The 24,008-nt window shown below is 33.9% G+C and overlaps 3 protein-coding genes and 1 non-coding gene across 5 annotated transcripts; 2 read left to right on the top strand and 2 right to left on the bottom strand.

Annotated features, from left to right (window-relative positions):
* Positions 1-1,288: 1,288 nt before the first annotated feature.
* Positions 1,289-4,083, bottom strand: LOC102611986 (omega-3 fatty acid desaturase, chloroplastic-like). Its single transcript, XM_006480990.4, has 8 exons — positions 3,321-4,083; positions 3,130-3,219; positions 2,972-3,038; positions 2,762-2,854; positions 2,454-2,639; positions 2,257-2,337; positions 1,916-2,053; positions 1,289-1,815 (listed from the first exon to the last, which is right to left on the bottom strand). Exons 1-8 carry the CDS (start codon positions 3,851-3,853, stop codon positions 1,630-1,632), a joined length of 1,374 nt encoding a protein of 457 aa, XP_006481053.1. The 5' UTR covers positions 3,854-4,083; the 3' UTR covers positions 1,289-1,629.
* A 4,083-nt stretch (positions 4,084-8,166) lies between these two features.
* On the top strand, positions 8,167-10,223 carry LOC102612782 (selT-like protein). Its single transcript, XM_006480993.4, has 3 exons — positions 8,167-8,587; positions 9,483-9,801; positions 9,970-10,223. The coding sequence occupies exons 1-3, from the start codon at positions 8,412-8,414 to the stop codon at positions 10,084-10,086; spliced, it is 612 nt and encodes a 203-aa protein (XP_006481056.1). The 5' UTR covers positions 8,167-8,411; the 3' UTR covers positions 10,087-10,223.
* Positions 10,224-10,278: 55 nt separating this feature from the next.
* LOC102612279 (uncharacterized) lies at positions 10,279-18,327 on the bottom strand. Of its 2 annotated transcripts, none has more exons than XM_006480991.4 (24): positions 18,105-18,327; positions 17,873-17,991; positions 17,687-17,771; positions 17,445-17,498; positions 17,256-17,347; positions 17,048-17,151; positions 16,717-16,792; positions 15,913-16,369; positions 15,101-15,439; positions 14,802-15,008; positions 14,628-14,726; positions 14,471-14,543; positions 13,579-13,706; positions 13,186-13,480; positions 12,861-13,093; positions 12,650-12,774; positions 12,327-12,441; positions 12,060-12,115; positions 11,860-11,953; positions 11,586-11,772; positions 11,438-11,509; positions 11,262-11,362; positions 11,106-11,168; positions 10,279-10,734 (listed from the first exon to the last, which is right to left on the bottom strand). In XM_006480991.4, exons 1-24 carry the CDS (start codon positions 18,147-18,149, stop codon positions 10,627-10,629), a joined length of 3,327 nt encoding a protein of 1,108 aa, XP_006481054.1. In that variant the 5' UTR covers positions 18,150-18,327; the 3' UTR covers positions 10,279-10,626. The 2 variants fall into 2 exon arrangements, with proteins under 2 accessions (XP_006481054.1, XP_006481055.1); XM_006480992.4 differs by having other exon boundaries at positions 12,861-13,090; positions 18,105-18,326.
* Positions 18,328-18,641: 314 nt separating this feature from the next.
* TRNAA-AGC (transfer RNA alanine (anticodon AGC)) lies at positions 18,642-18,714 on the top strand. The gene has a single exon. It is a non-coding gene; the product is annotated as a tRNA-Ala (tRNA).
* The last annotated feature ends 5,294 nt before the right edge of the window (positions 18,715-24,008 follow it).

Raw genomic sequence — 24,008 nt, forward strand, 5'->3', positions numbered from 1 at the left:
AAGGGGGGGGGGGGACTTTTGTCAAGAGTTTTATTTGAAGCGCAAAAATGATAATTGGTTTTATATATCATTGAATTTTATTGCCCAAATAATATTTTGTATATTGTTATAATTAACAATCATATATTGAGAATCTAGTGTAAGTTTTAGAAGATGACTCAAACGCAAGGCTTGATATTGAACAACAAAGTGAGAGAAGAGAGGGGTTTCATCATTTACTTATAATTGAAAACACTATTTATTTAGAAAAAAAAATATATTTTTAATATTAAATGGGATATAATTAAAAAAAAAGGGGTGTTAAGAGGATTTTGGAGGGGTCGTAATGGTTTAACTCTAACTGCACTCTTTAATAGATTTAGAAAGACTTTCAAATTATTTAATTAGGGTATCCTTAGAAACGTGGAGTTAAAAGGACGACTTCTGAGGCGCGTCAAAACCTCAACTCATTAATTGGGCTCAGAATTGGATTCAATCCAATCAATGGTACATGGCCCTGTGCCAAGCTCAGAGGCGCAACAGAAACTGTCAAACCACGATTGAGGGAAAGTATCTTGTAACAAATGGGTCGCAATTGCCACGCCTACGAAAGACTTAAAAAAATTGTCGCCAGGGTCAATCTCAGGTTTCGACATCAATTCGTTGCCAGAAATTTTTGAAGTCTGCTTTTGGAAAGCAAATTCACGCACGCTCAAGCATTTGCTCAAAGAAACAAATTGGTGTTAGACAAAGCACTTCACCAAATAAAATTATGGTCAAGCTTTTGGCATGTAATAGGTAAATTGTTGGTCCCATATGGTGTCTTCTTTTCCCAAGTTGTGGCTAAATTGGCTAATGGCTGTGGACCATCGCAGTGGTGAGTGGTGACAATTTGAACGCGATAGAAATTCTGCACATGGATGTTGGCAATTCAGAGCCATAAAATTTCATTCAGTGGATGCAAGCGATCCTCCAGTCCATCAGAAAACGACAAATTGCGGAGGGAGCAAAAAAACAACCCTCATGATTTTTTCGGTCTATACGGTGCTTTTAATCATTCATCAGAACGTGGAACATGACATTACATTAAAATGAATAATGATGTGGTTAATGTCATTTATCTGTCTTTTTTTGGATACGGTCTTTTTCCAAAAAGTAAAGCTGTCACGTTAGCTTGATGCTAACCTCAATTTCCTGCAGAGAAAATAAGGTTTTATACATCGAATGACTAACACTAGATTTAGTCCAGTCCATTTTGTCCACACAACTCGTTGAAAAAAAGAAAAGAAAAGAAAAAGCACACAGAAAAGATCAAAATTTTTCAATAATTTCTCATTACTTTTCCTCAACTATGAAGTTTTGTTTAAACAATACATGAATAATTATGCTGAAGAGAATATTAACTCTTCAGGAAGAATTATATACATTTTCCCTTCAGAATTACTTCCAAATGTGGAAAACTCTCATGTATTCTGCCTTAATTTCAAGAAGCAGCCGCAATCATCTTTGTTAGATGCCAATTCATCTTGTAATAAATAGGGAATCCCGTACCGAAATGGGGATCGTCAAATCATTGTAGATTATAAGACTGCTTAAGGATTGCTAAAGGTATTTAAATACGCCGGTTCAAGATAAGAAAGCTTGCCGGCTTTACCCTGATTTTGAAGAGCCGTTAAGCTGTGGGTCGGTCTGGTAGTAAACAACATCGCCATTGTCACTAACATAGTGGTCTTTACTCATGCTTCTAATTAAATCTCCAAAAAGGTTAAAAGGTATCGGTCCCGATTTCTTTGGCTCACGGTAATATTTTCCAAGAACTGGTCTAGCAGCCTCAGTCTACAAGGTTGAGATAAAAATAATTAGGAACCAAGCAAAAGAAAGTGATTTTTCACAAGTGGTTAAGAACAGTTGGCTGGTCAACAGAAAAAATACTTACTGCTTCTATTAAGTGGTAATGCGGGATCTGAGGGAAGAGGTGATGTATGACGTGGGTTCCAATATCGTGGTGGATGTTATTGAACCATCCATAGTCACGATCAAGTGTTGTGAGCCCTCCCCTTAAGTAACTCCATTCCTGTACAGTACAGAAGATGCAATTCAACGGCTTAAAATATGAACCATATAACAAAAGCCAAACATAAAGTTTCTATGGACTCCTTTTTTGCTTGTTTATTGAAATTTCAACAACATAATTGCAGCCATTAATTTCTTTTTTTTGTAAGCAATTATCTTATCACATCAAGACTAAATTCTAAGCATTACGCTAAGACCTCCTACCTTTCCACGATACCACGGAAGTTTGTCTTCATGCCCATGGTGATGCAAGTAAGTCACAAGGTCCAGCCACATGACAAAAATCTAAAATTGAAGCGAAGTCATATTAGGTATGCATTTCTTTAATTTGACACAAAAACAAACCACACCCATCTTCTATATACTTAGAAACATATGAATGAAAGATGAAAGAAATTTACCCAATATGGAAGGCCATAGAGTTTAAGCAACTGCATAGGACCCATTACAAATGATAAACCCACTAGCAAAGCAGCCATGGCCGTCCAGCATACTGTTGAAGTGATCACATCCTTCCTCTCACTTGGGACAAACAGGTCACTGTTAGGGTCAAAGTGAGAACCAGACTTCCCCGGACTCCTACTCCACTGTAATCGGTAGTCATAAACAATCAGCCTCCAATTTCGAAACTTAATGCTTTGGATTGAAATTGATTTTAACTTTCTCATTCAACCATTAATAAGTCAAATAAGATACAACATTTACTTACAAGATAAAAGGGATATGCAAGCAAGGGAAAAGGAATTTTGAATCTCAAAAATCTTGTTGCACTATCCAAAGTCCTGTAAATTTTCTCAGACAACTGCATCAAACAAACAAGAAATATTTACTTCAAGAATTAAAGAATGAAAAGTACCGAAAACAAAGTAATACAACATAAATCAGAACACAGATACCACAAACAAAGAGAATTACTAACCGGGTGCCAGGATTCATCATTCTCAACATGCCCATGGTTTTGATGATGAGTCCTGTGGCTAATTCTCCTGAAAAGAGCATAACGAAACCAAGATTATTCATCAAATTGGATCCTAAAAAAAATTCAGAATAAAGATTCTTCTTCAATTACGAGCATACCATCCATGATAAGGAACCAGAATTGAAGAATGCAGCAGATGCCCCACCACACTATTCAACTTGTGATCATTTGAAAAGCTTCCATGACCACTGCAAATTAAGAAACCAAAATCCAAAAATTTAACACCAAAATCCAAACTTTGAGCAAAAGAAACGAAGACCCCAGATCTAAAAAGAAGAAATTTCGTTACCAATCATGACCGAGCACAAAAAGAGCCCAAAACATGGTTCCCTGAGCAGCCCAGTACAAAGGCCAAACAACCCAATTGTTCAAATAAGCAGCAGCAGCAGCCAAGCCAAAAACCACCACAACATCTCTAACAACATAGCTCATAGACTTCCAAGGATCCTTAACCCAACAATGCTTTGGAATAGCAGCTCTAATATCAGCTAGCTTGAAAGGAGGAGGAGCCCCAGGATCAAATTCAGATCCCTCTTCTTCTTCGACTCCTTTGTTATTTCCAATCCCATTAACACCGTTGATTCTCTCTTCTTCATCCTCCCCCTCAAGTGGTGCCACCCTCAGTGGAGCACTAACTTTAAGACCCCAGTTCCTGTCTCTAGAAAAATCACCCGAACATTTAACTAATGGGAGCTTTAGATCTGTTAAACTCTTTTTTGAGTGCAAAAACCTGGCCTTTGAGGGATTGATTCCAGTCCTTGGCCTCGGAAAAATATGAGGCAGAGGCTTTAAGCCACATTCTGAAAGAACCCAACTCGCCATTGGGTCTCAGAAAAATCCTCAAAGGGTTAAGAGAGACAGAAGATAGGTGTCAAAGAATTGTGAAGCAGCCAAGCCAAGCCAAGTAAATAAATAAGAATTTAGTAGGTCAGAGTGTTGTGTGAACAACAACCTCACAAATATCTCTCTTTGCCTCTGATAAAATTACTTGTTTTTGTGTTTTTTTAACTCTTCTATATATATTACCGATTCTAGTTGGAGGGCATTGGGCTGGAAGGTAACGTGACGCGAGTGCAACGAGAGCAAGTGGGTTAATATATTGTGCGTATGAAGGCTTTCAAAGTCTGCAGCTTGAGTTGGCGCGTGCGGGCGTGCGGTTGATCAAACTTCAAAGTTCAAACCGTGTTTCACTTTTGCGCTTGGTTTGGTTCGTGTGAAACTTCTGCACTCATCAGTTGACCCGCTCTTTGAAAAGAGTTCTTCTCTCACATGTGGCTCCCTTGCTTTTAAGGTTTTTAGTATTTGTATCCGTCCATCTCCATCTCTCTCCTATTAGTCCACAAGCAAGCAACCACCCTTTTTGAAAATATCCAAGTTACCCTTGCGCGAGTCGGTTCACAGAATCATAGCCTTCGAAGCAGTGAAGACTGAAGATATTATGGGGAAGACTGGATACGAGACATAATTTTATGATTTTTTTAATTAATAATATTAAAATTATGGATTAATTAGACTATGTCTCTCATGACCCTGTCATTTATTGTAAAGTGATCATTGCTGTCCATTAAATATTTTTCTAACCTAAAAGTAAATTTTAATTTTAAAACACTTTGGTGGTTTAGTTGTGAATAATAATTTAACCAAATAATATATATATATTTTTCTCAAGTAAAAAAAAAAAAAAATTCTTGAGACTAGTGATGAATTCACATTTTTAAGTATAAAGTAATGATATTTTTAATAATTTAAAGAGTGGTTGATATTTACTCCCTCAATTTCTCTGACCAACTCTCACTTTTAATTAATCCCACTTATTTTCACAATTATCCTTGTCAAACAAAAAAACAAATAAATACAATTCTAAAAACTCTAATCACCTTCCGCCATGTCAAGTTGCCGCACCACTAGCCCTTAATTTGCTACCAAAGTTTCCAACAGCCGCAAACCAAAATCTCTCGTTTATTTAATTAATTTTAACGAGATTAATATGATAGTATCAAATTCAAAATCAAATTAGTACTAATTGAAAAGAGGCAAAGAATAATTTCGGATCAATAAATTATAAAATAACTGAAATAAATAATAAATAATGAAAATGGGCTAGAAATAAAATATCCAAATGAATGATAAGAAATGCTAGATTGAAGTAGTGATACTGGAGGTGGAATGTGGCTAGAGTTTCTGAAATTATTATTTTTTAATTATATTTTTATCTTTTAATAGAGATAATTTAAAAAATAATTAGAATTAATTTAACAATGGAAGTTAGTGAGAGATACTGGAGTCAGATATCATGGTTCTAATATATGTCTCGACAAAATCTTAAAACTTAAAAAGCCCAAAATATTCTCTATTTTAGCATATATATATATAAAGCACAAAAGGGGAATAACAGCAAATCAATTTAACAGTGGTTGGAGACCAATTTGATAGAAATGGAAAAACTATGTCCTTCTTTTAAGAAATCATAAAACAGAGATCTAGATGTTCTTATCCCCTTAGTGAAAATTGGTTGGTGGGGGTCATAGGGATCGATCATCGATCAAATCGGTCGGTGGTAATTGATGTATAAAATATATATATCAGACATGAGCTGCACGTGATTTTAATTTTTCGCATGACTTTGAGAGAAAATTGGAGAGGCAAAGGGCGCATAGGGAGAAAGAAGAAGCTAATAAGAAGGCAACCAATGCTTTTATTGTGCGTTATATTTTTACTTTCTCTCATGGCCTATTGATGATGACCTTGCATTAAGTATTTGGCATAAGAAAAAGGTTGAGGCTAAAGAAGCAATTTGGTATGAAAGCTTCTTATAATTAATCATGTGTTTTTGTGTTAAATGTGAATCACTGATTAATAGCTTGAAGAGTTGACTTAGGAGATGTTCATCTCTTGGGTTTTCATTTTTTAACCTCCAACTTATATATCTTAAATATATTATTGTGAAATTTTTAGAGTGTGAATAACAAAAAATAAGTAAATCTAAGAATGTAATTAAAAAATTAAAATTTTTTATCGGAGAGTGAAGGGGCGTTGTATCAAACAAGTAAACTACTCTCTATCCTATTTATACCCTAAAAAGATAATATTTTCATCATTTTTTTAAAACTAGATTAAGGTGCATTTTATATGACTTTTCAATTTGTCCTTCCATAATTGATTTACTTCAACTTTATGACATTTAATTTAACTAGAGTTATGTACTTTAGAAAAGCGGGGAAAAAAAAATCAGAGTTATAAATAATAGTTGTTTTTTCTTCTAAACGCTAATTATCGATCAGTTTATTAAAATAATTATTCATTATGTTAGTTAGCAGTCTTTGGAGATTTAGGGATCTATTTAATACAAATGAACAAACTATGTCCATTTTCGAGAAATCATAAACTATCAAGGACCCTTTCATTATTATATGGTTCGTGATATTTGATTGGCGGTTTGGTTCGGTAGTAAGCTTGAACGATTGATGATCAATCAGTCGATGGTGATTGCTTTGAAATATATCAAGAGCCACGAGGAGCACATGATTTTAATTTATGTATCAAATTTTTGGGCAAATTTTGAGGGGCAAAGGGCTCAAGAGAATAATTAAAAGGCGGGTCTAATTTGTGCAAAAGATTTTAATTTTCTTCTAATGATCAGATGGGCCCTTGTTCTAATAACAACAGCAAATTATGTCCCCATTGATGATGATGACCTTATGTTAATTAATTGCCAGATCTAAGTTGGTTGGGAGTTAAAGCATTATCTCTTTCATATATACGAATGACATCATCAATTAGTTAAGAGTTGATTTAGAGAGGAGTAGCTGTTCAATTTTTTTTTAAAAATTTTAGAAAATGATTATTTTTCAAGAGTCGGAAGGTAATACCTCATTTTAATAAAATAAGGACCGAATTAAATTAAATTTAAAAAAAAAACTAAATAATCCATCAAATACAATCATAAAGAAATATAACCTAATTCACCATATTAGCGACGAGCCATTGAGAAGTGCATTCTTTTTGAAGTCGGAGAATTTATTCTAATGAGGCGTTGACAAGTTTATATAAGCATACTTTTTATTTTTCTTCGTGCAAAAGAATTTGAAAAGTGGTGTGAAAAGAAGACGACCCCCCCCAAAAAAGGAGGAATTTCAAACATATCAAAGGTGTGAAAAATGTTGCCAACCCTGTGCATTTGATTAATTATATACCGACCATAAAACAGGTCTCTTATGTTGATAGTGGCTTTACTTTCTTGAATTTAATTATTTATTTATTTATTCTTAAATTTTTTACCAAGACAGGCATTTAAAAATTATATTACAATGACAACTCTGCCATAATACAAATCAACATACACATTAATATCATTAAATAAATATAAAAAAAAATCTATTATCCTCCACAGTTGGTCATATCATGCTAATATCCCATTAATAATAGGAAGGAAAAACTGTACCTTCACGCCATACCAAAAAGATGATGCGCACTCGAAAAAATCCAGCTATGTTAGATGATTTTTTTCGAAAAACCCTCCTCCCCTATATTGATCATTCCAACTAATCTAATGACAAGGTTTATGAAGAGATTCGACTATTCTCTCAATCTCCTTATGTTTTTCAAAAGGATTTTTTTTTTTAGTGTTGTGGAAATTATATTATAACTATTTTAATTCGTAACTTTTTAATATTTTAATTTATACTCACACCTATTATTTGAATAGTCTAATTAGGTTACTGTGAAATATTTACTCATAAATGAACAAGTTTTTTAATTTATTTTGTTTATATTTTTTCTTTTGGTCTCTCCTGACTGAATAAGGCGTTTAACAACTCACAAGAATAAATTAATTTTGATAGATTTATTACCACAATGCTGCTTAGAAAAATAAAATAAAGTAATAAAAGAATTAACATTCGGAACAGAGAAGATCTCTTAAATTACTTTGTAATTCTAATTTAGTTCGATTGAGTTTAAGACTCCTAATACTAACCTTGTCACACCGTGCCCCATCCATATATATATATATATATATATATCTAGCTATCAAAATCAATTACTAACCCTTGACTTTGCTTACTATTTTTACGCAAATTAACCTCCTCTTCATATAATTCATTTACATTGACTCGCTCTCGCTCTCTTTTCTGCATGCATGTGTTATAATAACTTACCTCCCAATCTTCAAAAATGGATGCAACAAAACTTATTCTCCTAGGGTTACCATTATGTCTGTTTGTTACTGATATTATTAACCTTTTTAGACCAATATCTCCTCAATTTCATCAGCCTCTTTACAATTATTACCAACTAAATTACCAATCACTTCATCATTAACAACATCCCCAACATTTGAATTTTCCTCCCCAGGTCGCCATTGTCCCTTAACCATCATTCGATGCTCTTCATTTTCATATACATTTACGTATTCGTATGTGCGTATATTCTATACAAAAAATTTGTAAATGTCTCAGAGTTTGATGATGAAATGCAGAAACCCAGCAGCAGTATTGCATCTGGGATTGGCGTTGGCCACGTCATTAGCATTAGCTTTTGCACTTCTTATTCTTACAGGTTCCCCATTTTTTTTTCTGTCTTATTTTATTTTTTATTTTTTGTTTTCTTTACAAGAAAGTTCATTGAGCGGTTGTTATGAATCTGTCAAATCAAGAAAAAGAACAGAAATCTTTGCGTTTGACAAGTCAATGATATAATTAATAATATTATGTGTTACGTGTGCTTAATTAATTAGTCATTTGGCATGTTATCTATCATCCATCAGGGCTTAATATGATTCCCCACGCGTAACACGGTATTAATTAAATAGAAATCTCGTTGTTTATATAAGATTGAATCCAAGTTGTTGAATTAGAGAAGGAAAACGAAGAAGGAAAAGAAAAAAAAAATCAAAATGAGTTGTTTTCTTCTGATCAAAGTAAAAAAAATATTGATTTATAACATGCGTGTCTAATTACTAATTTATTTTATATGTCGTTACTGCAAATTGTTGGGATTTCGGAAGCTAATTAGTATTCACTTTTCAATATGTTCGCTTTTGGTCAATTTCTTTGTAAGAACTCCTTCTATGGTCAGCAGTCAATGAATTGCCGTGTAATTTTGTGCTTTTTACCTTTTCAATTTTGATTGCGGGGCGGAATTTGGTCATACGTTTTTTTGTACCCATCTAAATGTCTTTACTAACAACTACTAATATCAAAATTTCCCATGTGTAAAAAGTAATTCTTAACTTTTTATCAATCAAATATTCATTTTTTGTCTGTATTGTTTCTTTCCGATTGTTTCTCGAGATACATAGATTTATAATCAATCACATTTTTAGATTTCTTTATGAAGGACTTGTTGGGTGTAATTAAACAGTATGTACGTTTTGAAAAGCAGATTTAAAACCGATTAGAATATAATGTCAAATATAACTATGAATATGACTTATAATTATGTGCTTTTGCAGAGGACATGCAATGACAACAAAACACATGCTGGAAGAAGCATTTCCGGGAATCACTGTAACTCTAGCAAACCATCCTCGTCCACTTCTAAAACGTTTGATGGGCATAGTGATACCGATTTTACAAGGAGGAGTTATTGTTATAATAATGGGGGGTGAACAAATTTTCCAGAAATTGGGGTACATGAAACCACCCCCTTGGTACTACTCCTTGAGAGCAAACAGACACGGAACTATTATTACCACTTGGTTTCTCGGAAACTACATTAAATCCTGCCTCAAGAATTCTGGGGCTTTTGAAGTTTTTTGCGACGGCGAATTGGTAAAATTTCTTCTCTGGAAAATCCATAGCTCATTTCTGTTCTTTGTCTCAGAGCTTTGATTTGGGATTTACGTTGCCTTCAAAATTAAGCAAAAGCACAATAGTTTCAGACAAGCATTTGTTTTTTCCGTTTGCGGCTGATCGTGATGTATTTTTTTTTAACTACAGGTTTTCTCTAAGCTAATGGAGCAGAGGTTTCCGGGTGAGTTCGAGTTACGGGAGCTTGTCAGCAGGAAACTATATAATTTAAGAAATTCTGAAGGCTTTTCAGGAGGTTTATGGTAACAGAGCTTCAGCGAATCACAATACGGTATAGAAAGAAACCTGAGGGCAGAGTTTTAAACATGGTGCAATGTATAGGCACAGCAAATACATATTGTAAACTTTTGTTTTCTCAGATTCCAACTTAGCCTCTTTACTAATATTTTGGATTCTGAATGGTGGTCTTTCAAAATATGAAACAAAAAGAGCAAGAACTTACAAAATAAAACATTTTAATTTGTCATATAAAACATAATACTGGTTACCAACAATACATCCAATAGAACATGAAGATTAGAATTGAAGCTCACAGTAAGATTTTGAGTAATTGCTGAGAATGAGCACCACTGGATTCCCAAGCCCTCATAGAATCTGACAAGCCTGCCACTCTCTGCAGTAAGTTCTTGGTAGCTCACATTACTTTAGATCACAATCTTTGTTAGAGGTCGATTATAGATATATGCTGATGATGTCTAGCTTTTGCCGAATCCCTGTGACTTCCAAGAAGAGAAATACCCTGAATGAATTAATCAAAGACCGTGTAAAAATTAACCCAGATTGTATTCATATTTTCCACCATTTCCGGTTTTCCATTGTTTTTACAAGCTCATTTGCTAATGATGCAAAATCTTCGGCCCCACTTTGCAGCTCTTCAGTGCATCGGCTGATTCTCTGTCAAAAGTAAGGGGGTGAATAGCTCGTATTCAGAAAGCCAATCAAGTTGTGGAAAAATAAGATGAAAGTTCATAAGATTTTCATGACCTGACCATGATTTAGTGTAATATTTAAGTTGTGGGGTAATTTTTTCCTTTTTTTCTGTGGTATTATGAATGAAACAAGTCTGTTTCGAAATATAATCAATGGAGTTTCATCAGATGTCTCTGATGTTTTCTCCCTAACACAGCATCTCTATCAAGCACCTTATTTTATTTTATTTTTTTGGCTCTGTCATCCTCAATAGTAAACAAGAGAAGAAGCAGCGTAATAGTTCAAAGCAGTTTTATCCGCTTCAAATATGAATGGATAAGAGATAGAAATCTCACCTCCAGTTTGTCCTGCCTCTCGAAAAGTTTGTCTCTCGCATGTGCAGCCACAGATGAGGCATCCTGAAATCAGTTACCAGATCAGATGACAATTTATTTCAAGGCTTGCTTCTCATATGAGAAGATCCGGTAAACTAAAACCATCATTAGAAATACCTCTGCTTTTCTATATTTAGCGATAATCTCTTCTCGTGTCCTAAGTCTGGGCTTTGCATCATCAGGTACACCTAATAATCTTTCCCTCTCTGACAGTTTTTCTGCGATGAATAAAGAATATTGTTGATATATGAAGATCCAAGCACGCATATTGAGGACGTGAAAGTCAGATTTACCCTTCTTCGTATTTGTAACTTCATGAGATGAAGTGGCCATCATGGATGGTGGTTCATCTATTTCAATGTCATCTGCGCCAAACAGTGCAGGCAGTGGTGAGTGAAGAATCAACAAAAAGAAACATTACAGTGACGGATAGGACAGAACCTATATTTAGCTCGATTTCCTCATTATTTGTAGCGGCTGGAGATAAGTCTGGGAATGGGGGCCTCGAAAATATTCCCCCTAACTGAGAAAAGCTGGATTTTGGGTCTATACTGTCATCCAAAGTATGGATCATTTTTTCCCCTCTAAAGCCTTTCACGATGCCACCAAGAATCCCAGCTGCAGTGGTCTGCAGCAAAAGTGGTGGATGCATAAGAAAACTATACAATTCTTAACAAATATAGAAATAGAAGAATATGGATATAACTCCTTGAACCTGTTTTTTCTTCTGATTTGAAGAGACATTAAAGGCAGCAGCTGCAGCAGCTTCAAGAACTTTATCATGAAGACAAGGCGAAGACTCCAGAATACTAGAAAGAGCACCATGGTTCTTTTAGAAATTCATTTGTAAGTAATAATTGAAATTTGTGCTAATTTTTATATTTTCATCACAGCTTTGACTAAACAGGAGTGTACCTGAATTCATTTTCACCAGCTAACAGATTGACGAAAGCCACTTCACTCCCATTTGCCTGTTTATTCAGCGACAGAAAAATATTGTTAAATGAATCATCAATAGCACAGAAAATGTGCAGATCACAAGGGTTGTGACAATCAACTATCCTCAATTTCAGAAGCACGTGATTGAAGTATACACTTAAAACCATTTTAATAACTTAAATCATAAATCCACAATATTCAGAACAGAAGTTCCATAAACTTTTAAAAATCCAAGAAGAGTACCAGTGTTATTTGCCCATTATCGGCACTAATGGTCTTATCCATATTTGCCTTGAAATTCCATCTTAGAATTGACATCAAGGAGCTCTCCATCACCAATTCTAAATCTGGCAAAGATCTGTGGCAAAAGGTCATTAGTGCTATCAATTGTTTGACGATTAATAATGCTAATAGAGGTGTGCTATCATGATCAGGAAGGTAAGAACAAATTTCCAACAAAATTTACAGCACTTGGATGATGTGCTAATAAGCGAAATAATATCGTAGAATCAAAACTATATTGTCAATTTGTTAATTTGTCCGCAGGGATGAAATACTGCATTCACCTGATTTGGACTGCTCCAGTCTGAAAAAGCAAAAGCAATCCACACACTTTTTCATCTTTCTCAATTGTCGAGGCCCAACAGCAACGATTTTTATGCTTCACTTTCTGAACGGTTTTATTATTTCCCTGAGAGAATCAGATCCTCAGCTTGCAAACAAGTAGAATAACTGGAGGTAAAAAACTTACGAAAGGAAAAGAGACAACAGTGGCACCTGAATCACAGATTTTCTAGAGTACAGGCGCACTGAATCTTCACAACAAAGCAAAACAAGAGCATCATTTGAACTTTCTCCAGAACATGCATTTTCCGAAGAGAAGAGATGTTCAGTTTCATGTGATTTAGTTTCAATTGAAGAGGTGTCAGGTGTTGGTTTATTCTTAGCAGCATTTTCCTCAGCAGACTGCTCTGCTTGTTTTTCTATAGGAAATCCACACACAGGTTCTGCTGGATTTAAAAATAAATTAAGAATTTTATTATTAATAAGTACAACAGAAATGAAATATCCTAATTGTTTCCTAGATGAAAATAGTACTTACCAATAACTTCCATTGAAATAGCAATCACTTTCTTTTTTAAGTGCCAAGGACTGGAACTTATCATGTTCTCACTACTACCACCAACTATGCTAATCTTAGCATCCTTAAATAAGACGATGATTACTTCCTCAGCAGGGTTGACAGGAACTTCTCTTTCAGAATGATTTGGGTTCTTTGGGAGGCTATGGGTATTTTTGAATTCTGTCCAAGTCATTGAGATGATTGGAGAGCTAGAGCCAGAAATGTCATCAGTAAAGAACAATACTGATAGCAAATTCATATCAAGCACTGCAACCTGAAATCCAAGAGTGAGTTTAAGAATTATATAAAAAAAGATTTAGAACTGGCCACCCATTAACAGAAGACATAATTAAACAAGCGAAGAGTTCTCACACGGCCACACTCAAATCCCACAGCAAGTTTGGCTCCGCTACTTGTAAACCGTAGGGCTCGAACAGGGGAATTAACAAGTGAAAATACAGCTCTACATAGAGATATTTTTCCTTCAGGCAACGTGTGAACTGCGAGAGAAAGTTGAAATAAGGTTACATCAAGACGAAAAAGCCTGACTAAAAGCATTCAATATAACTATAAAAAATGACCAAGAGATAAAAATGCATCATGTTTTTGCAGTGACAGGACAGTGAAGAACTTTCCAACCTGTTAAACAGAAAAGACATGTAGAATATATTCACAATGACTGCAATTGAGTTCAATGGAATTGATAGAACAAGTAACACGCTTGATTGTCACTGTGTTATATAAAATTCACATCACTGACAAACTGATCGAGGGAAGTGATTGGAGGTCTTATCATCAGAACCTATCCGGGTAACAGGTCCATTCTTGTCCCCTGAAGTCCTCATCTAACCTTGCTGTCACAAATGACTTTCCTCATCGATCTTGTAAAATAATCTAGAATTGTATCATTTGGTCCATACTAAATAAAGAGGTCATTGTTCATATTTGATTTTGACATCATACACTCGACATAATTTAGAAGTTCAGCGGTTAAGTTCTTGATCATTATTTACTATAATCAGTATTTGATTCTGTGATGAGGATCAATTGTGATTAAAGTTAACAAGTCCTGACTATTTCATTATTTACTATACAAGACTTTCCATTTTTTAATAAACAGAAAATAGCTAGGCTTTCTGTGCAACTTTTACAGTTTTACTGGATTGAAGATCATAACTCATGCCCAAAAAATTTTACTGACAAAATTTACTAACATTCAAAGAAAACCTAGGTGATGAGTTTGTAAAGATAGCATCCATCGTACCTTCACTTTTAGTTTCCAAGACAAAAAGGAAGTTTTTGGCATCTAAGCTGCCATTGAGGTTGTAAATATAAACCTACACAAGGAAAAAGACAAGACAGTGAATACTGAATCAAATTATACAGTTTCAGAAAAAAAATCCACTACAAGCATCTCTTACCAGACCAAATTCATTGCCAACAGCCAAGCTTGAATTGATGAAACAGAAACTCAAAGTTGATACTGGTGCCCTCGAACCAGCAACTTCTATACCTTGCACCTGAGAAGCATTCTAAATTACTTAGTAAGACATGTACTCTTTATTTTTAGGACAAAGGATAGACAGAACTCTAACCTCAGCATCTAGAGCACAGATAAGTTTAAGAACAGGGTAAGTGGCATCCCATATCCGAACAGATCCATCGTGATAACCTGCTAGATACACTCTATCAACAGAGTGACATTTAGTGATAGGCACCGGACTGGGTACACCACCACTCAAAGGCCACTTTATATGACCAGCCTGGGTATGTGAAGAGTGAAGTTTTGTAAAGGTGGCTATCTGAAATTCATAAAAAGCTACAGTCAATGAAGTAAAATTAAATGATAACTAATCTGAAAAAATAATTATTTAAGAATGAAAGAAATCAATACCTCTGACAGACCTTTTGATGAGTGCCCACCAAAGGGTAACAGCATAAACTCTGCCACAGTCATTATAGGATCGGATATGGGTATCACCCCAGGAAATTCTACAGGACAGACAGATGGTTTCTTCTCTTGCTGAGATAATAAGGTAGTCAAGCTAGCATTATCATAAAAATGCAGCTGTCCAGGACTTGTCAATACAAAAAGATCCGCTTTGTGATTACCCACTGTTGCCCCAGCACTTGATAACAAAATCATGTCTGCAAAAGACCCGGTGAGTGTAATGTCTACACGGCTAACACATCTTAAATTCTCCATCCCAGATGACCATTCAAGACTCAAAACCTGCAATAAAGAGATTAGAATAATAAGTACACCTTCCAGGATGGATGCAAGTAAAATATTTTGAATAATTGGCATCACCACTTTCCCAATGTTGTAAATTGAACATGATTTCTGGTTTTACAAAATCAACTATATCAAATTGACAATATAAACGAAGAAAACAGACAATTGTTACTCAAATTTATGGTAAAACAGCCATTCACGATTTGACTATTTAGTATTTAATCAGCTTGCCTTTGGTCATTCAAGAAATGATAACTTCCTACGCGATGTCTTTCATTCCCTTATAAATATCTGAAATGTTAAAGATAAATCTACAACTTTCTACAAGCATCACATCTTTTTAAAAAGTATAACACCACTGTTCAACCATTTGAACATAGCATAAACTATATACAATGGACATCATTCAACTCTGTGCAGTTATAAGCTTAAAATGGAATCTAAAAACAGCAGTCAAGTGACTAGCCCACCGTTAGAACTTCTTCAGATCCTATCTCATCGCCACCATAGACAAACAGTCGTCCGTCAATATTAGAACGCGATTCTTTGTTTGTGGACCAATGTAAGACAATAACCGGGAGTCTCCTTTCAGCGGATGATAGTTCTAGCTTAACAACATTGTTTTGCGATCCTGTTTGTTGACCTTTAGTAGATGCAGTGGTTGATGTATTCCATAACAAAATATCTCCATCTATGTAACCTACTGCCAGAATGGATCCACTAGAAGATGCCCAGCATAGTGCACTTATTTCTTTTTCTTCTGGTTGGTGCTCCAATATACCTTCTAGAAAAGTGGAGTCTCCTTCGCTCGGAGAGTCGACAACTCCATCCTTCAATTGGAGATCCTTGCCGCCTCCAACAAAAATAATTTGAGCTTCAGAAACATCCCAAAGAATCACCAATGCATTCTCATATGCAATTAGCACTCTGCAAGTGTTACATAGTAAAATCAAAAAAGAGAGAAGACACCAAATACTCCGAATCACTTTCTTATAACAATATTGATGAATACACACACACACACACACACACAATATTGATGAATATATGGTTTATAGCCTCATTGCTCTCATGCAATAAAAATGTAGCAATGTGAAATTTGAAAAAGACCATAGACCAGCTCTAAATCTGAGGCATGAAGACATTTCCCGATTTACATACAGGCATGGTAATTAACTTAACAGTTATGAAAACAAAAAGCAAGACTTGACTCTAGCTTCAAGCTCCATAACAAAAATCAAAAAGAGGAGATGATTTAAGGATTAGTTTCTTGCCTATTTCCAGAAGAATTAGGGTGGGGAAGAACTCCTACTACAGGTTGGTGGCTAAGAAGTGGAAACCCAGCCTTTTCTGTGACAAAACACAAAACAGCAGAATTAAGTAATTGTTGAACGTTATAAGGCGATAGGGCAAAAAGAAAACCTACTTAAAAACTAAAGTTATGACAAAATGAAGGTTAGCCATGACTGAAAATGATGGTTAATCACGGTCAGCAAACTATCAATCATGTTTAGGTGTCGACAAGACGACAACCTATATCAATCAATAGCAAGATATTAATTAAGCTTACTGTATCCATTATTTGAAAGAAAAGAAGAAAAATACCACTTAGAGCATCGGCTGATATGTTATATGGCAACTGAAAAAGTTTTCCCTCATCGGCATCATACTTAATCACAGACATCAAACCATTCTCATCTCCAATGTACCTGTATGTATAATAATCATTACATAATTAATTAACCAGTAATCACTTCCATTTTAGACCATATATATGCTAATATAAAAGGTTCTCTAAGTCGTCAATACATACATGAAATGGGATCCACTGATTACTGAGAAAGCAGTTATATTTGATTCCCATTTTAAACAACATGCTAACGACCTGCTTTCCAGGCTCCAAACCTGCCAAAAAATCGAATAGTTACTAAACATTCAAAAACTTTTAACACATGTACACTGAAAGAAAATCAAGATGTATCAACTACTAAAGAACCAGTACCTGAATCTCATTGTCATTTGTAATACTGATTAAAAAGCCCTGGTTTTGCAAAAACTGCCACAAAATTCCAAGTTTAATTCACAGTAAAAAAAAAAAAAAACTTAACTACAAATGCACCTAAGCATTTTCACTAAATACTGCATCAATGTAATTGTCTTTTTCCAAATAATAAAAAGCGAATTAATCATTATATCCTGTAGTCGGTAAGTTTAAGAAATAATAATAATTATATACTAACAGACCTCTAAATTCTTGTAAGGCAATTGGCTTGGAGATATAAGAAGCCCTTCAATACCATCACCACCAATAACTTTAATCCTTCCATCTCTACACAAGCACATCACGCGTGTAACGCGTCCTTCATATTCTTAGTCTCATGATGCCATTTAAATTAATAATCAAGATTAAATTTCAAGCTTTAAACATACAATGTAGCGATGGCTAAGAGTCGCTGAATATGATCAAAAGCAAGAATCGAAGCCGTAGCAGGGATGCCGTAGTGAACAGCTATTCGTAGATTCAAATCAGCCGCTGTTAAGCTTCCATGCTGTGGCAAGTTTGATAAAATAAGAAATCAAATCAATCGATTAATTAAAAAAAAAACTTAAATCAGAAATTAAAAAAAAATCGAGAATTTTCTTTTTTTTGGAGAAATGATACCTGAGAATTGTGTTTCGCTTTCTGCAACAACCGTTTCGCAAACATGGTGAATCAAAAAAAGAAACAAATAAAAAAAAAATCTGAAATACGAGCGTATTGTGAGTATTGAGTATTGGGAGTCTATTTTGAGAGAGTAAAGTTTGAATTTTTCTTCTTCTTCGTTTGAGTGATTATAATACCGATGCTTGCTGACATGGCTGGACCTGCACTTTGTTTAGTCAATGGAATAGCTATTAGAGCCGTTGATATTGGCGCTAATCTTCTGCTGTTCTTTAGTTATCATGCTCCTAAATTACTCGTTTTCAGTGCTAACTAATTTACCATATTACCCTCACTTTGGCAGCTGTCTTGCAGCGGTTCGTTGAAATCATGTCACTTCATGATTCACATTAACATGCGAGAGCGGACGATAAACCGACTCGGGCTAACTTCTACTTTTGATTCTTGACCGGCGGTCAAAATCATATCGATGACGTGGTCAAAACTCAAATGCAATTCATTTGTCATATAAAACTCTTAAGCAGCAGTACTCCATCCGGGGATGTAGCTCAGATGGTAGAGCGCTCGCTTAGCATGCGAGAGGTACGGGGATCGATACCCCGCATCTCCAGTGTTTTTTGTAGTCATTGGAAAGAACAGACAAAAGAGAAGCATTTATTAACCAAACGTATATAGAAGAAAGTCAATCTCGTCAAATTATGCGCGTCATCAACACAAATACTGAGAGCCGAAAGGCATGGAAACCAGACAAACATCAATAAGCCATAATAAAAATAAGGGTTCCTGTAAATTTTTTTACAGCATTAATAATGTATTAATTATGAACCATTAGATTTAATTAATAGTATATAATATTTGTATTAAAAAATAATTTAAAAATAATGGTAACCATTCAAGTTGGTAGATATTTTTGTAAAATAATTGTGTCCACCCTTAGAGTTTAAAACAATTTCACTTAAATAGTATATTTTATTTAAAATTACTTTTCAGCCCTCCTTTAAATTTGTAATATGATAATTTCTTTTAAATAAATCTTCCAAAATCAATTACCATTAAGTATAAAATATAATATCAAATAGGCTATTTAACACAAAGTCTTGTAATAATTTGTATTGTATGAATTTAATTACAAACCATTAATACCTAAATAATAATGATAATAGAAATCATTGCAATAAACTATTTTATATGTGTTTTATTAATAATACTATATGAGTCACAACAAATGAGAAATATTTTGTTCACCAATTATTATTGAAAAATACATATGTCTATAAAACTATAGAGTGAGAAATATTTTGATTTAAATTTTTATCAAAAAATTAAACTATTTATTTCATGCAATTCAATGGTGGAGGATATAACATTATGAAATGGTGCTTTGACTTTCAATATCAACCATTAGACTATGAGATATTAGTGGCTTAAATATTGTGTCAAAATTTTAAGTTAAAGTATCACAAATCATATTTTTATAATGGAAATATAAAAACATACAATGATTTTTTTCCTCATTTTGTCCATTAAATATTATTTGATGTAATATTATATTTATTGTCAGTATTAATTATTATAATAAAAGTAATGACTCTTCGTAGCATATAAATTTTATAATTACTATCAAAGAATAACAATAAAATAATCTTTCATGATTCATAAACGAAAGTTAATTAGGAATATGTGTTATGTTTAACTTTTATGAAATTAACAAAGTGACATTTGAAAATAAAATGAAAACAAGCTTGTGAAAGTTAAATTTTATAAGCCTGAGATAATTTCCTACCATGTCAATAAAAATCTAAAAATATAAATGATTTTCTTTCACTTTTTTTCCCACGTAAATATTATTGAAGGCAATATTTTATTTATTGTCACTATTAACTATCATAACAAAAGTAATGACTCTTCATAACATAAAATTTTATAATTACAATCAAAGGATATCAATAAAATAATTTTTCACGATTCATAAACTAAAGCTCATTAGGAATATATATTTGATTTAACTTTTATGAAATTAACAAAGTGATATTTAAAAATAAAATGAAAATATATAAGCTTATAAAACTTAAAACTCCTACCATGTAAGGATATTAACTGTAAGATAAATATAAAGTTAAGAAAATAAGTATGTTAAATGGGTATTAAAAATAATACATACTTTATGATCAATTAGACAATTACCCTTAATATTATATAAAATAATGAGTATTTTAATATACGATATTAAATTTTATTAAAACATGTGTGATCAAGTAATTTTTATGTTACAAACAATTTCAACAATTAGTTTATTGATGTAACTATGACATTTACTTAAGTATATGTACTTAGTTGTGTTATTTATTAGTGTTATATCATATATAAATTTTACAATTGCAACTTATTTATTTGATTTGTGTTAAATAACCTACCATTATATTTTATACTTAATGGTAATAGATTTTGAAAGATTTATTTAAAAAAATTATCACATTTCAAATTTAAAAGGGGGATTGAAAAATAATTTTAAATAAAATATGCTATTTAAGTGAAATTATTTCAAACTCTAAGGGTGGTCATAATTATTTTACAAACTTCTCCACCCTTACACGTTTGTTAACCGTTTGCATTATTTTTTATTTTTATTTTTATTTACAAATATTGTGTACCATTGATTAAATCCAATGGTGCACAATTAAAAACATTATTGATACTGTAAAAAAATTACAGCATCATAGAGGAACTAAAAATAAATAAAATCCGAAGAGTTGAGCTTGAGATTCAAGCATTATCCTCAACCAGGGTCAGGATAGCAAGCATCCATTTCTTCCTCAGCTCGTAGGGGACTGGCCCGAACACTCTCTTTTGGATTGGCCTGCCCGCCCGCCTGCCTTTATGTAAATTTCTCTTTTTGGTAATACGATAGTCTTGGTGCTTGTTAAGTAGTGCTATGGCATTTTCATCGAATTTGATAACACTACCATCACAGCGAGAAAACGGCATGGCGGTACGCACAACCACAGCTGTTAAGTAAATAAAAGCACAAGGTCGGCCATGCTATTAATTCCGCCCCGGCATGGATCACCTCAGCCAAATAGTACGAGCAGGACACGGGGATAAACATGAGCCAACCAGGGACGGGTACCAACCAGGGTAATATACCGACCAGAGTGATATACCGAGCCGATACCAATCCCCCAAAAAGCGGGAACACGATTCCACAGAATCACGATAGTTGCGCTTTTCCCAGAACCGTTGCAGGAGACGCGAGATCCCACGTTTGCCCACAATGAAGCAGTTAAAGTCCCATGAGAGGCTACCACTACCCGCAAAAGGGGGGATGAAGGTAAATGGAAACGTGGGACAGTGGCTATAAAAGGAGGAGAAATCGATGAAGAAGGGAGAGAAAAATTGAGAGAGGGAAAACGCTGCCAAATTGCAATCAGGCCTTTTTCTTAAAAAAAAAACTTCGAATAGATTAGAAACAATTCTTGAATCCAAATTGCATTGTTTTCCCGTAAACACCTTGTGCTAACTTAGGCATCGGAGGGTTTACGCCGGCAAAACCACCGGCGTCTCTGATCCGTTTTTGGTGAACGCAGGTCTAGTAAGAGAAAAGAGGGTGATTCCAACCCCAGTGGTTCGAGCAACAGTTGATAACACAAACGTTGGTGAAAGAATCTGGTTGGTCAAAAGGCGAGCAGATTTAAGCATCAACAACGGCTTTCACGATTTCGCCTTTCTTCACTTTATAGGCTTTCACGTTATGATCCCCTTTATTATTAGCACTCAGAATTCTCTCTCCTTTCTTCTGGTGAAGTTCCTTCACAGATGCGATAATAGTGTCGCCCAGTCTTGCCACTTTCTTCCCTCTTGCGGGGTGTATGCAGGTCACTGTTTTAGCACCTGAATTGTCCGCAACCTTCAGAACAGTCCCCATCTGTATGAAACTCCTTCGCTGCTGTTGCCGTTGTAAATTTACAAAAAAACAAACAAACCTTCCCTGTGTTATGTTAATTAATAACTAACGTCCTGTATAAAGGAAAAAAAAAAACTCAGTCATATCTAAGCCTATAAGCTTGACAATCAAATCACCCGGGACAAGAAAGTGCTGCTGGCTCCCTTCTCATGAAATGTGCCTGCTAGTAAACCAGACAAGTTGTTTCCAAGGCCACCAAATAGTGCACGTCCCACTCCTTTTGTCACACCCACACACACACAAGCAATTTAATGAATCAAAAACCAAGGAAAAGTAATTAACCAATAACATAATGGAGTAATTCAAATTAATTCGGATTAATCCAGGTCCATAAAGAGATCGTAGCAAAGAATGACAAATGTGGCACACATCCACAAAAATAAAAATCAAATTACACGAAACCTCATTTATTTCTATAAAATTTATTATTCCAAAAATAAATTTAAAAAAAACTGATAAACAAACAAGAATTTCACATATTATGATACATAAGTCGAATAATAATAAATACATGAACAAACAAACAAAAAAATTATTCAAACCCTAAAAGGGTTTATTAAAACCCACCTAAAAGGCTAAAACCCAAATACATCACATACCGCGAGACCATTTTGAAGCCAAGCTTGCAGCCATCGATCTACAGACTCAATGTGGCAAACCTTGATCACTGCGAAAGGAACTGTAATTAATTTTGTCAATTCTAGTAATTGAATCGTAATGACATATAAAATAATTTTTATTGGGAGTTTGTCTTTTGTAATATTTTTTTTTTTGGGTTATAACAAGTAATTAAAATTTAAAACCGAAAGTTCCGAAACATCTACTTTATTTTTATTTTTATTCTTGACACAAAATATAATGACCCCATTTCATTTTTTATTTTAAAAAAAATTATATTTACGTGTCGGGTAAGAATTAATTAACTTGAGGAGCAAGTTATCGTTCCTTTCTATAAATACTAGTTTCTTAACAAACATAAGAGGATAAGAATTAATTAACTTGGGGAGCAAGTTATCGTTCCTTTCTATAAATACTAGTTTCTTAAAAAACATAAGAAAATGAAAACAGCAATTACATAGCAAAGGCAACGAGCAAACAAGTTGTTATGGCATCGAGAAAATCGGCAGGAGAGATAATATGAACGCCACTTTATGCTAACGTTCAAACTTCAATTTGATCTTGCTAAGTTACATATACCTTACAATAAATCTAAACATAATTAACGATGACCTCTCACTTATTTGACATGTTATTATTTTTTTATATTGGATGACTACTTTTGGGTCGTTGTAAGTTACATATAATATAATTTAACAGCAGCACTTTAACTAATTTGTGCAGACTAATTAGAGATATTATTTGTTGTTGGAAACTTCATATTTTGTTCTGCTAAATTTTCTCTCTCTCTCTCTCTCTCGCTCTTTTTTTTTTTTTTTTTAATTTCCTTAATGTAGTTAGCAATGACAGTTTGTTGTTGTTTTTTTGCCCTTATAACTTCAATTAGAAAAAAAAAAAAAAGGCTTCCTTTCAAGTGTCTCTATTCAGTTTTGATTTTCTATTAATAATATTATTGGACAGAACTTAATTTAGTTTTACGATGTAATAGGTTTTAAGCTGGAGAAATTTTAGATTAGTGTAATTTAAAGAGGGATAATTGCATATTTAATGTGTGTGATAGTTAAATGTTATGAGAATTAAAGTTTTATTTACATTCATCAAATTGTCCTTGATGTTCTAATTAATTTAAATCATGGTTAGTTTTTAATTAAAAATCTGATTAAAATAGCGCCACCCGTGAAGAAATTGATGATTTTTTTTTTCTAATAAAGATTTTATGACAACAATACGTCAGAAACGGATTAGACTTTAGAGACCTCGGCAGTAATGAAGAGAAGTGGGCTGTATCAGCTGTGCCCAAATAAGTTGGATGTTACAATTGTTCA

This window comes from Citrus sinensis, chromosome 6 (genome assembly GCF_022201045.2).
Source record: "Citrus sinensis cultivar Valencia sweet orange chromosome 6, DVS_A1.0, whole genome shotgun sequence".
Classification (NCBI taxonomy): domain Eukaryota; kingdom Viridiplantae; phylum Streptophyta; class Magnoliopsida; order Sapindales; family Rutaceae; genus Citrus; species Citrus sinensis.